The 12,519-nt window shown below is 39.3% G+C and overlaps 1 protein-coding gene and 1 long non-coding RNA gene across 7 annotated transcripts; one reads left to right on the top strand and one right to left on the bottom strand.

The window, feature by feature from the left end:
* Positions 1 to 944: 944 nt before the first annotated feature.
* Positions 945 to 5,424, bottom strand: LOC148803685 (uncharacterized). 3 transcript variants are annotated; one of them, XR_016078740.1, is made up of 5 exons: positions 5,150 to 5,418; positions 4,942 to 5,014; positions 2,263 to 2,306; positions 1,797 to 2,144; positions 945 to 1,707 (listed from the first exon to the last, which is right to left on the bottom strand). It is a non-coding gene; the product is annotated as an uncharacterized LOC148803685 (long non-coding RNA). The 3 variants fall into 3 exon arrangements; XR_016078742.1 differs by having other exon boundaries at positions 1,797 to 2,306; positions 4,921 to 5,014; positions 5,150 to 5,424; XR_016078736.1 differs by having other exon boundaries at positions 1,797 to 2,306; positions 5,150 to 5,420.
* A 201-nt stretch (positions 5,425 to 5,625) lies between these two features.
* Positions 5,626 to 8,391, top strand: LOC104605937 (protein SOSEKI 2-like). Of its 4 annotated transcripts, none has more exons than XM_088892039.1 (5): positions 5,626 to 5,780; positions 5,999 to 6,236; positions 6,337 to 6,406; positions 6,555 to 6,667; positions 6,760 to 7,978. In XM_088892039.1, exons 2-5 carry the CDS (start codon positions 6,053 to 6,055, stop codon positions 7,692 to 7,694), a joined length of 1,302 nt encoding a protein of 433 aa, XP_088748165.1. In that variant the 5' UTR covers positions 5,626 to 5,780; positions 5,999 to 6,052; the 3' UTR covers positions 7,695 to 7,978. The 4 variants fall into 4 exon arrangements, with proteins under 4 accessions (XP_088748165.1, XP_010269197.2, XP_010269198.1 ...); XM_010270896.3 differs by lacking the exon at positions 5,626 to 5,780 and adding an exon at positions 8,019 to 8,391 and having other exon boundaries at positions 5,803 to 6,236; positions 6,760 to 7,477; XM_010270897.3 differs by lacking the exon at positions 5,626 to 5,780 and adding an exon at positions 8,022 to 8,391 and having other exon boundaries at positions 5,806 to 6,236; positions 6,760 to 7,477.
* The last annotated feature ends 4,128 nt before the right edge of the window (positions 8,392 to 12,519 follow it).

Genomic DNA, 12,519 nt, shown 5'->3' with positions numbered 1-12,519 from the left:
ATCTATAGCACCAACACAATTCTGCAAAAAAAAGGGGAGAAATGCAACAGTTTTGTATGTAATGGTTCAAAGAGAAGTAAAACATCTAACAAATATAATGATTTGCCTCAAACCATAGAAATTACTTTGGATTATTTTGAATCTGGGATGTCACAACTGTCATATCACCAGGTCGCACAATTTCTTTCCCAAACTCATAGATGACCTTCAAAGCAGTGTTAAAGTGTCGTGAAATTATTTCACTAGAATGCTGAAAACGGTCTGCAGTATCACAGTTTGATTTGTTGTGCCCTATCACTTGCAATAGAATCCCAATTTGCTCATCAACTGATACATACCGACTGTCTTTCACTAACCCTCTCTATCTCATCAAGGCTACTAATCTAAGAAACACTGTTGGTATGAGTTTGAACATATCTAAGCATCTACTACTACCACTATAGATGACATTCTTTAAATATTCTAACCCGGTCAATATGTCATCATGGTAAGGTGTCTTAGAGATTGACATCCATTCTTTGTCCATTTCTCTCGCAAGGATGATATTTATCAACATCCGTTGCTTTTCATCCTCAACTGCAGCAAGTGCAATTGCTAAAAGCACTGCAATCTTAGTAGGGCTGTCAATCATTTTGATCTGGCATATGAATAATGAATGAGTATAAGATGCATATCAAGGTTGGATCACGATGTCAAATGACAAATGCTTATGGTGGTGACCCATAAGCATACATTGACATCTACACCAAGACAATCATCCACCTGCTATTCATTAATCACCCACCTGCCTCAAGCCCAACTCATACATACATCATACAAATAAGAGCAGATAAAATTGCATTCATCATACGTATGTCCCCAAGTCCGTCCATTCACCATGTACCTATATACCATTAACAGTAAATGGAAGCAACTAAAACCTGCATTCACTAGCATCTACATCCATCAAACATGTAATTATAACCATAAAAAAAGTAGCAAAAATATATAAACTTGTCTTCACAAATCACAATAAGCATCTATCAAACCATTCATTCACCATTAAAAAAATAAAAAGCAACCCATCAAGTCATGTGTTTCAAGGTTAATCATCTCACGAAGAAAAAAAAAAGCCCAAAAAGGCAAAATACTAGACAACTTTTTAATCAAAGTCAGACAACCGCCATGTTCAACGACCTATGCGACCCATCAGCCAACTCAACCTAATGGTTGGGGGCAGGTTCAAATAAAACTCTCTTGGTGCTGGGTCATGGAAAACCTCGTATATCCTGTCATAATCAAAAAGGTCAAGTCCTTCAATGGTGTTGACCTCCACCAGCACAAAAGACATGGATGTTGAACTATCCTTATTTGCAATCCATTTATGGCCTCAACCAACCTATCAAACCTCTTTTCAACTAATGTAGATTGATCAACCACTGCATCACAGAATTCGACTGGTCTCTTCCTACGTGGAGTTTTGGTGCTTGTGGCCGAGACCTGGTCAGTATCACCGTTCATTGGTTCATCAACTCCTACTGATGGGTGTTGGGTCTCATCAACAGGTGGGCCAGTTGAGATGTTTCCCTCATCTTGGGGTGCGGACTCTATGCCTCGTGCCAATGATGCTGAAAACCTTCCAATGGGTGTTGTTCCCCCAAATATGACCTCTAAGTTGTTATACTCTGGGCAACCCACAGTACAAAACTTTTTGGCTTTGGGATTAACCTATAAAAAAAAAAGACATTGGAACACCAATCAATTTGTATGCAATGTATTGAATTTAAATAAACAATCATATATGTTATAGAAAATACCGTCAAATAGTTGCCCTATGTCTCTGGTGAGGCTATAACCATATGCTTCTCTTCATCCTAACCAAATCCGGTTTGCCCATATCTCAGCTTTGTAAACTCCTTATATCTACTCTTTAAGTCTTGTATCTTGTTATTAAACGATTTTGTATTGAACTTCAAGCCAAATTTTGTGAAAAAACTCTGTTTCACCTCTTTCCAAGCAGTTGGTTTCAAACAACCAGCTACCATTCCCCCACCCTGGACTTGTTATACAAGTAAATCTATGAAAAAAGTTTCTTGTGTAGGTGTCCAGTTTGCATTTGTGACGGGGGTATTCTCAAAAGATATGTTAGACACACTAGTCGTCATCTAATCATCATGAAACTTTAGGTTACTGACACAATATTGTTGAAAATTTATAGAATAATCATATTTTTTTCCAATCAACTAAAAAAATAGAAAAATGTTTGATGGTTGTATGAGTCACCTGAATTAGCTATTCCCTTTGAATGTTCATAAGTGGATAGAATCCTACAATCAATAACAAGAGTATGATAGCTTCAGTAAATTGTCGGTACAACCCACATCAACCAATATGTACAACCAATGCACCAAATAACAAAACAAAGAATCTTGTGTGAATGTTTTCTTCCAAGTAATAACAAAGCAATAAGTGTTTAGATACAAAGCAATAACAAAAAGCAAAGACTGTCAAAGAGAAGCTTAGCTTGATAGATGTTTGCTTGCGAGTAATGTATGGGTTAAGCAAATTTTTTCTTAAATGAGAAAAGTGTTGTCTACAGTTTTGGTGCCCTACTAGAAGCTGGACTCCATGAAAGAAAACAATGCATATTAAGGTGGATCATGCAAGAAAACAATGCTGGAATCCATGAAAGAAAACAATGCTGGATCATTAGACAGTCATACATCTGAGGGCCTACTGCTTCGAGCCAAAATTTGCATAATCCTCCTTACCATTCAAATTTTATGGACCCACTACTTGGAGATATTTGGTGTGTTCATTTATGGGCCCACTGCTTGGAGATATTTGGTGTTCATTGGTACTTTACTGTGTGTGTGTGTGTGAGAAAGAGAGAGAGAGAGAATTGGATGATTTCTCAAATATTAATTTGCATCAAATCAAGGATTGCCTTTACAACTATGATTAGCAAGTCTTTTTGAGAGAGAGAGAGAGAGAATTGGATGATTTCTCAAATATAATTTGCATCAAATCAAGGATTGCCTTTACAACCGAAGTGTACAGCAAATTTTATCCAGAAGGAGCTTTTCATGGTTCTTAGGGTTTTGGGCATGAGACAAGCTTCTATGATCATCCACATACACTTGTTTTGGGCATGAGACAGATTGAAACCATTTTATTTGTCCTTAAAAAAGAAAGAGTTTTTACAACATAAAGCTCATTAGGGTGGATATTTATTAACTTCAGAGGATGGAGCCATAAGATCATCTACAAATTCAAGACAATAAATACCATCAAGATAATCCTTCCAATTAATCATTAGGAGTAAACCACCTACACAATAAACACCAGTAGAGGTAAGTAGAGATTTATTTATGGATACTTTGAATTGGGCAATGCTGTTGTTAAATGTGCAAAATGTGTAAATTGGAATCAAAATTGCTGAATGAGCCCTAAGTATAGACTATAGATATAGAGGGATGGACTATTGTCTGAACCTAATAGATATATTGTGACTATACCCAATAAATCATATGGCCTAATTCTTGCTACATATAACTATATATAGGATCCACATTTGGATTTGGATGGATTAAATATTACCCAAGAGGATCTATCCAGGGAACTCAAAGTTTGATGAATGTTGGATGGGTCAAGATCATGGGTTACAGCCTACCACAGCAAGCCATCCACTTAAGTACAGGAGTGGAAGGGCTCCTTGGTATAGCAACAGGTCAATACCCAGATAGTTTTTTTCTTGTGGATGCTAGATATGTTTCTTTGTTTATTATCTGTATATAATTGTATAACCCTGGTGTACACACCCTTTTATAATTACTAATATATTGATGGTACCTTCAAAAGGCATGAAAACATGATGAGAAAAGATGATTATTGAAAATTTTAAACAGGAAAATGGAGCCTGTTAAAAGTTACTTCTGCTCAAAAAAGAAAAGAAAAAACTTTTAACAGGCAAAGGAGCTAAGAGGCACATGGTTCTAGCGTGTGACAATGAATTGTGAAGTACTCCATGCCATTCCAACAGAATATTACATCAAATTGTTTAGCAAATGGTGTTGGGAAGACAAATGGTGTTGCAGTCCATTGTTTAGCAATACTTTTCCTGCTCTCTATCAAACTACATTGGGAAAAAAAGAGCTATGAGTAGCAAAGGGTGTTGTCTAGGCCCTCATCTAAGGCATAATGCTAGATCATCTTCAGCAGCATAAACCTTTTATTGAGAGGTTATATAAGGGAGTCAATACTCTAATGGCCTGTTCTTGGTCAAGTCCTTGTGTTGCCTTGCTAGGGGTGGGAGCAATTTCTTTTCCCCTTGGCATTGATTCTGTTATTGTTGCCTCGAATCCTAAACAAGGTGTGTTTTTCATGTCCATGCCTCTATGGCATATCTAAACAAGATTCTTACAATTGATCAGCTTACCTCAAGGGGATGAGATGTAAGTATTGAATGTATTCTTGGTAAGTTACGAGAATTGATACCGCATATTCTCATTCATTGCAGCCTCTCCATAAAAGGTACAGTCCCAGTTCATTAAACTTTTTCACAGGCAATTGATCATACCAACAAAACCTAGTACACTTTAATACCAGGCAAGTGAAAGCTTTCAGTAAAGAAGGTAAGAAGATTCCAGTACCAACAAAACCTAGTACACTTTATTACCAGTTAGACAGAGACACTTACATTCCTAACCCAACAATAATCGATGTTCCAAAAAATACATTAAAAAAAAAGTCGTATTCAGGGGTCATGCATAGGATTGTTTATGGTGTTCTTAAACCTAACAATAATCGATGTTTCAAAAAACCCTAATAAAACATGCACAAGTTTAAACCTAACAATTTTTAACTATATTAAAAAAAAAAAAGAGTAAACATATAGAAGTTTAAAGACAATCGATGTTCCAAAAAAAACCGTAACAGTACATATTGGGATGGGGGTTATACTTGTGCAAACCACCACCGAATAACAGATTACCACCGCCACGAAATTCACGAGCACCAAATGCTTTGTAATCTCCTACAAAAGAGGGGAAAATTATTTTAGTGGAACCACGGAAGAGAGACGAAGAAGAGGATGGCGATGGCGGAAGAAGAAGAAGAAGATTGAAAGAGGAGGAGCAAGAGGAGGATGAAGGGAATGGAGGAATCGAACCTGTGAGAAGTGAGAGTGAAAGTGTCGAGTGTGCGAATGAGAGGAGTTTGGGGGGGTTTAGCATCAGGGGTTACTGTTCATTTGTGTATGCGTGTAAGATATCGCACACGTATAGGGAAGCTCCGAGAGGGCATATAAGCCCGGAAGTTACGATCGTAGCTTCCTGAAATCAGCCCAAATTGGGTTTCTCTAGGCTTTTCAGCGCAATGTCTTTTAGCGACAAGATCTGATATGAACCGATTAGGAATAGACCGATTTTCGATATTATGGACTTCTAAACAGACGGAAGACTGTACGAAAAGACTTGCCAAACGCGATCTGCGTTTAATAGGCACAATCCTTTTCGGTTCCGATCAACAAACAGTATCAACGTAAGGAAGATGTTCTTAATGTGCGGCTGCAGTGGAGTGTTGGTACTGGAATCATTTTGTTGGTAACATATCCCTACCGTAGCCAAAGTAAATCCTAATTGGGGAAGGTGTAAGCGAATCATCAATTAAGGTGAGCGACCGGTCGCAAGAAACACTGGTGAAAAAGACAAAATATCACATCAAAACTGGTTTCGATTAAAACGCTGGTGTGTTCAAAACTCACTGGTTTCGTCCTGAAATGTGATCTCATCTCAGGTTAGGTCAGTTCAACTGTTCCAGCTATCTGGGGTAGCTTTTCTACTTTTATTCGGGATCAGAGCTAACTAGTTCTAGGCAAATACCACATCCATGTCTTCATATACACATTTTATTCTCTCTGCACACTCTGTTCCCACCTACAACCTCGATGTAACTGCAACATAATAAATTTGCAATAGCAAAATTGATCTCTCTCTCTCTGATAAATGAGGGGTCGCAGGATTCTTACATTTCACTCGGCGAGGAGGAACTAGGCAGAAGAGAAAGCTAGAAGATGGATACTCGAGCGAGGAAGAGTAGGGAGACAAGCCCAGACTGGGCAAGAGTATATGTTCAACCCAAAATGAAGGCCTTCAAGAAAGTTCAGGTTTTGTATTATCTTTGTAGAAATGGGCAGCTTGAACATCCCCATTTCATGGAGGTCTCTCACTTAGCCAACCAACAGCTTCGTCTAAAAGGTAAGTAACACAGAATAACTTCTTTCTTTCCTTTTTTTTTTCTGTATCAAAATTCTTTTGGGAACACTCCTGTATCTTTATTCATTTTCTGTGCACAAAGATGCCATAGATCGGCTTACAGTTCTCAGAGGTAAAGGCATGCCCTCCCTGTTCTCCTGGTCCTGCAAAAGGTATCACTGTTTATTCAACTATACATTTCCGTTAAGCTTTCGTGCTCGTGATTTCTCCTTCATATTCTTATTAAACATTCTCTGTTACAGCCTGGGAGATCCATCTTCTCATCTCACCCTTTTCTGTTTTTTCTGGTTACTGATTTAGGAATTACAAGAATGGTTACGTGTGGAACGACTTAGCAGAGAATGACGTGATCTATCCAGCAGAAGGAGCTGAGTACATCCTCAAAGGGTCTGAGCTAATAGAAGGTTGTGCAGGTTAGTCTCCAATAACTTCCCTCACCTCCGCCTGGCCCCTACCATCCTTTACTTTCTCACCCCCAACAATTATTTTCTTTTCTTTGAAACAGAGAGGTTCCAGCAGCTTCAAGTAAGCAGAAAGCAGCAGGGAACAGAACCAAATGTCCATTATAAAAGAAAACTAATAATTAGCGCTCGAAACAGAGAGCTGGAAGAAGTGGAAGACATGCAAGAGGAAGAGGAAGAAGACGAAGAAGAAGCAGAGAAGGTAAGCAATGGCAGCTTCAACAGACCGTCCTACTCTCGACGCTCAAAGGGTGTTTCGACAGACAAAATCGAGAAGCACAAGAACCATCAAAAAACCCAGAACAATCTCACAGAGATTACGTTAGACGACGCATCTCCTCCTTCAACTTCCTCGACCGTTTCAGAGAAAGCCCACGAACCTAACAGTAATTCTCAACGATTCGAGGACTGTGACTCGGCCACTGAGCCCATAATGAGTCGGAACTCGGTTTTGCTCCAACTAATCGCTTGCGGCAGCTCGGTGGCCATTAAGGGAAGAAATGTTCCTACTCTGAATCACCACCAATCGGTATCGAATGGGAGAAAGAGTAATAGCCTTCACAAAGGGGTTCTCTGCAAAACTGCAATCAGGATGACCGAAGATGAAGAGATCAATTACATGTCGGAGAACCCTCGATTCGGGAACCCTCAATTAGAAGAGAAAGAGTACTTCAGTGGGAGTATCGTGGAGTCGATGACATCAGAAGACCGGGTCACGATGGAGCCGACACTGAAGAAATCGTCATCGTACAACGAAGCAAGGTTTGTTCCACACTTCCACTGTCCGTCTGTCCCTCTCCTAAGCCAATCCGACACTGAAGAAATCATCATCGGGCGAGTCAAATCCAGACTCAGTCATGGAAGAACAAGCTTTTGGTATGGCTGTGGGCCTTGTGGCACTCTTTTGAGTCTTCAGTCTTTTGGAGGTTCTCCCAAGTCCCAAGTCCCACAGCGTCCTGATAACATGGGCTTAGTTTAGGGATACTCATGGGCCAGGCCTGGCCGGTTTTTAACAGCATTTAATTATTAAAGCTTTTGGGCTTCCCGGGCCTGATAATATATAACCAGGCCCGAGGATGGGCTGGGCATCAGGGTTGCTTGGCCCAGAAAAAAAATAGCTGCCCCTGCCCAGATCCAGAAATTTGCAGGCTTGGCAGGCCAGGCCGGGTCGGTCATAAATGATCATCCCTAACGTAGTTGCTTACACATGGGCCCATGGGACTATGTCCATTTGTCTGTCAAAATTTGTCATTGAGCTGAGCTAAACACTGGATTTATATAAATTTGCATTTATTTGTTATAGCAGGAGCATGAAGACTAGGTTGGGAGAAGTAAGAGAGGAGGAAATGGAGAAGGGAGTGAAAGGGAAGTGCATTCCTCGCAAGAAATCTTCCTCCAAGGTCCAAGCCAACCCAAAAAGAAATGATAAAATGACAAATGTATCCTAGTATTCTTTTCTTTTATTTCTTTCTTTACTAGGAAAGAGGTGATGTTGGAGTAGATGAGTAGTGATACTTAAAATTCTGACTTGTGGGACCAGAAGTTCTTTGTCGTGGAAATATGAATGATGGGACTGTGGGAGTGGATCAGTGGAAACAATGTTGATGATCTCCTTTTTTTTTATTAAAAAAAAATGATGATTATGCTGCAAAGCTGATCATTTCATTGCACCAAAATCTAACTACATGAATGAGCGGGCGTTCAGATGTACTTAAATTAAAATGCTGATGTGGCAAGTTATTTAAAGATGGAAGTAAGATAATATGGCTTTGCCAAACACAATATGCATATGTCATGTCAGTCTGATTCGTGGAACCTGTGTATGGAGCTGATTTGAGAGTCGGTTGTTTGATTATCCAATAGGAATAAGGTTGGGGTGGAAGCTTGTTTATGTGAACTATGAGAATGGCATTTTTCTTGTAGATGATCCATGAGAGCACATATTACAAGCAATTTAATTGTTGGTTCAAATTAAATTCACATATGGTACAGGCTAGTAAGCTCCTTTCAAATTAATTGGTGAAGATGAACCCAGCTAGTTAATTCATGAGATATTATTGTTTTTCCTTAAGCGGGATGGTTTGTAGATTGATTTGCTCCTATTATTATAGAGGATGGAGGATAAGAGAGACAGAACAGATCTCACCTTAACAATTTGAATTAATTGAACGCTTTAACTCTAGCAGGCTGTGGAAAACGTTACCAGTCCATGAATTCTAGCTTATATCATATTGGGCTGCTAAAAAATATTTCAGACTGGGCCAAACGGCCCATATGATGATATAATACAGTATAAGCCTATTAGTTCGTTGGTGAAAGAATTGAGGTTGAAAACGGGGCAGTAGGGAGTGGGCTGCTTGCCTAGTTGCCTGCTTCATTGTTGCTCCTTGGAGATTGGAGTATGAAGTATGAACAAGAGGAACGTGAAGTAACCGGCTGAGTAGGCGCCTAACAAATCTATAGTTGTTAGATCTGATATGCCAGGTGGGAACCACCATCATCATCACCATCTAAGCCATATCCCATATCATTTCAATCCAAATCATTTTTGGTCTCTCTCTTGTTCTTCTAACTCCATTACTTATTCTACTATGTACTATAGATAACCTTCTATATATACATACAATCAAACTATCTCAATCTTCTTTCTCTCATTATCACCTATTAGAGTCAGGGGTAGATCCAGGACCTTTGATTAGTGGAGGCAGGGTATCCACTATCCAGCAGGGGAAATGGGTATCCAATGATGAGGATGAGGAAAATTATTATCTCTAGGTTTGAGGAGACAAAATAGAGGGATGTGATTCAGCTGTTGAGGGATGTGAAATGACAAAAGAACAGAAGGGCAGGAAAAACATAAAAGTTAAAATCCTGAATCTCAAACCTTATAACTTTGTTAATATGGAATAAAGATATGGGTGTCACTCTTGTATATTTTTCTTATTTACCTCAAAAAATTGACCCTATTTAAAAAGCTAAATTTTATTAATTGTATAGAAAATTAAATTTGTTTATAATATTTTTAATTATATAAGACTTTTTTCAAATCTCAGTGGGGGCAATTGCCCACACTGACTTCTACATAGATCCACCACTGATTAGAGCTATTCCTAGGTTCGTTCTACATAGATCCGCCACTGATTAGAGCTATTCCTAGGTTCGTTCAGTATAATTTCATTTCTAACCTTATCCTTTCTGATTTGACCACTTATTCATTTAAGCATATACAGTCATACCTTTCTTTTTTTTTTTTTTTTGTGGGGGGGTGGGGGGGCACCTTCAGTTTGATTCCAAACAACAGCCCTTCCTACTTGAAGGTAATAGCCAAGCTCAGTTTCAACTTTCTTGAGCCAGGTTAGTAGCCAAATGATGCAAATGAGTTTAAGGCCCTGTTTGATTTCACTTCTAAAAGGTACTTCATTTAAGTATTAGGACCATACATTAAGTGGCAAAAAAGTACTTGTGTGTATTGATAAAAACGTCACCAAGAAGTACTTTTTTTTGAAAAGTACTTATAGAAAAAGTGACCTATGAATGCCTTTTTTTAGCACTTCTTGAAGAAATGCTTTTTCAAAATGAATGGGACAATTCAGTCCCTAAATAATTTATTTAATACCAGTTTTGCCCCCACGTGAGGGTTTTCTTTCCTCTCTTCTTATTCAAACACAACAAGTAGAGGGCAGCAACTTCAGTTGTAAGTCCATCGGCGACGATCGACGGTGCAAAAATACGGCTGACAAACCTGCCATTTTTCCCTATGACTATTTTTTTGCTTATTTTATTCGATTTGAAGCATTTTTTCTGAAAATGGCACTCTTCTCTCTATTCATAGATCTATCATTGAGCAAGTTTACCAGCGACATGGCACTCCATGTGTGGGCCCATGTGGGCTACTAGGTGTCATGATGTGGCAATTTTTTATTGAAATGTATAGTATAATATGTGAAAAGCATTGTTTATATGTATGAGTGAAATGGAGGCTTAAATTGTTATTTGTGTCAATATAAGTACTTGTGGGAAAAGTAGCTCACCAAACATCCCCACCCCAATAAGTGCTTAAAAAACATAATAAGTGAATTGACAAGTGGATCACTAAACAGTTTTAAGTGATTGTTAAAATAAGCAATTCTAAAAAGTACTTGTGCAACAAGTATTTCTTTTAACAACCACTTAATCACCAAACATAATTAAGTGGAGACTAGGGTTGAATTGTTAGAGATTTTCCATATATCATGTTCACAATGCTTATATGACATTGGAAACCGGAAATTAAGCAAAGTTTTCATTCTGCCATGGAAATACTAATTGATGGCTACTCTCGCGCTAGTAGCTTGCCTTGTCTTGGCTCCATTGTCATTAGACCTGTTCATGGGCGGGGCCGAGCCGGGCTTTTAGTCTCCATTAATGAAAATATGCTAGGCCCGAGCCCAAGCCCGGCCTGACCTATGGGCCTATAACTTGGGCCCGAGCCCGGGCCTGATAAAAAGCCCGAAGCCCAACCTAATAAATTTCGCAGAGAGAGAGAGAAAGAGAGAGAGAGAGAGAAAACTCACCGTCGCACTTTGACAGAGATCCCTCATCAGTTCGCAACTTCGCATCAGAGAGAGAGAGAGAGAGAGAGAGAGAGAGAGAAAACTCACCGTTGCTGCTGGAGTTATTGTGCCGGTGAACGTTTGCCGCCTCACTGTGGAGTGTGGAGGATGTGGAGGTTGGAGAAGAAGGGTTCGGTTGGAAAAAGAAGAGGGAAAGAGGAAAAGAGATAATAAAAAGATGGGGCTATTCGATTAGGTTTTAAAGGTCTAGGTTTAGGTTGGGCCGGGCCGGGCTCGGGCTGGATTATTTTGACAAAACCCAAGCCCGGCTCGAATTTATTGCGGGCCGAGTTTTTTGGCCTGAGTTTAAGCCCGCGGGCCTATAACCATGTTCAAGCCCATCCGGGGGCCAGGTCGGGCCGGGCCGGCTCATCGGGCCACCCTGCCCATGAACAGGTCTAATTGTCATGGCCCTTGCCATTAGCTTTTTGTTGCATTGAATATAAATTTGTAATTGAAACCTGTACCAGTACTGGAATAGCCCAGAGGCCCTTCTTTACACCATAAAATGATGAAATGAAAATTAGTTCTGGTGCAAATATCCTACATTTCGACCAATTGGCTGGTGTAATAAACCATCTCAGTCCAATTCAATGTCCGCTGTCAAATATGTTAAAATTGGTTTTAATTTAGATTGCTTTTAACTCAAATTTGATCAATCCTATATAAAATCCATTACGGATGAATTAGGTTTCTAATAAATACTTGACCATTAATTAAATATGAACTGGTCCAATTCATTGTCATATTAATCTATCCAATCCGTTCAAATTAATTTTGATTTGAATGAATCCAACTCAAAACCCGGTCCATTGACACCCCTAGATATGAATGTGCATGGAAATTGGGTCTGAACCGATCAATCTCGGCTATTGGATCCGTTTGAAGTTGCTTCAGTGACATGTTTATAAAATTTGGAGTTCCAAGTTCCAAAGGCGAGTTGAGCACTTGAGCCAGCCAGCCACCCCAAATCCAATCGCTTGGCCGACCGCCCTTCAGGCTTCAATTAACATCCTCATCCCGCAAAGATCTCCGAAATTGAAGCGTGCAGCATATGCATGGTTGCCAGATACGATACTTTTGTCTATTGGAAACTCTAACTTCATTAACTGTATCGCCTTGTTTGTTCAACACTCGATCAGAACTCCATCCTACTTTTCCTCCATTTCTGTAGTTTTTTTTTTTTTTTTTTTTTTTTTTTTTTTTTTTTTT

Source organism: Nelumbo nucifera, chromosome 1 (assembly GCF_055504915.1).
Source record: "Nelumbo nucifera cultivar China Antique chromosome 1, China Antique-T2T, whole genome shotgun sequence".
NCBI classification, from domain to species: domain Eukaryota; kingdom Viridiplantae; phylum Streptophyta; class Magnoliopsida; order Proteales; family Nelumbonaceae; genus Nelumbo; species Nelumbo nucifera.
The sequence above is the reverse complement of the archived record's forward strand: the minus strand, read 5'-3'. Positions and strand labels throughout refer to the sequence as shown.

Excerpts from the sequence above, each read along its gene's own strand:
- LOC104605937 (XM_088892039.1), top strand. The coding sequence starts at position 6,053 with ATGGATACTCGAGCGAGGAAGAGTAGGGAGACAAGCCCAGACTGGGCA. Across the intron at positions 6,237-6,336 it reads CCAACAGCTTCGTCTAAAAG|ATGCCATAGATCGGCTTACA; the intron begins GTAAGTAACACA and ends CTGTGCACAAAG. Across the intron at positions 6,668-6,759 it reads GCTAATAGAAGGTTGTGCAG|AGAGGTTCCAGCAGCTTCAA; the intron begins GTTAGTCTCCAA and ends TCTTTGAAACAG.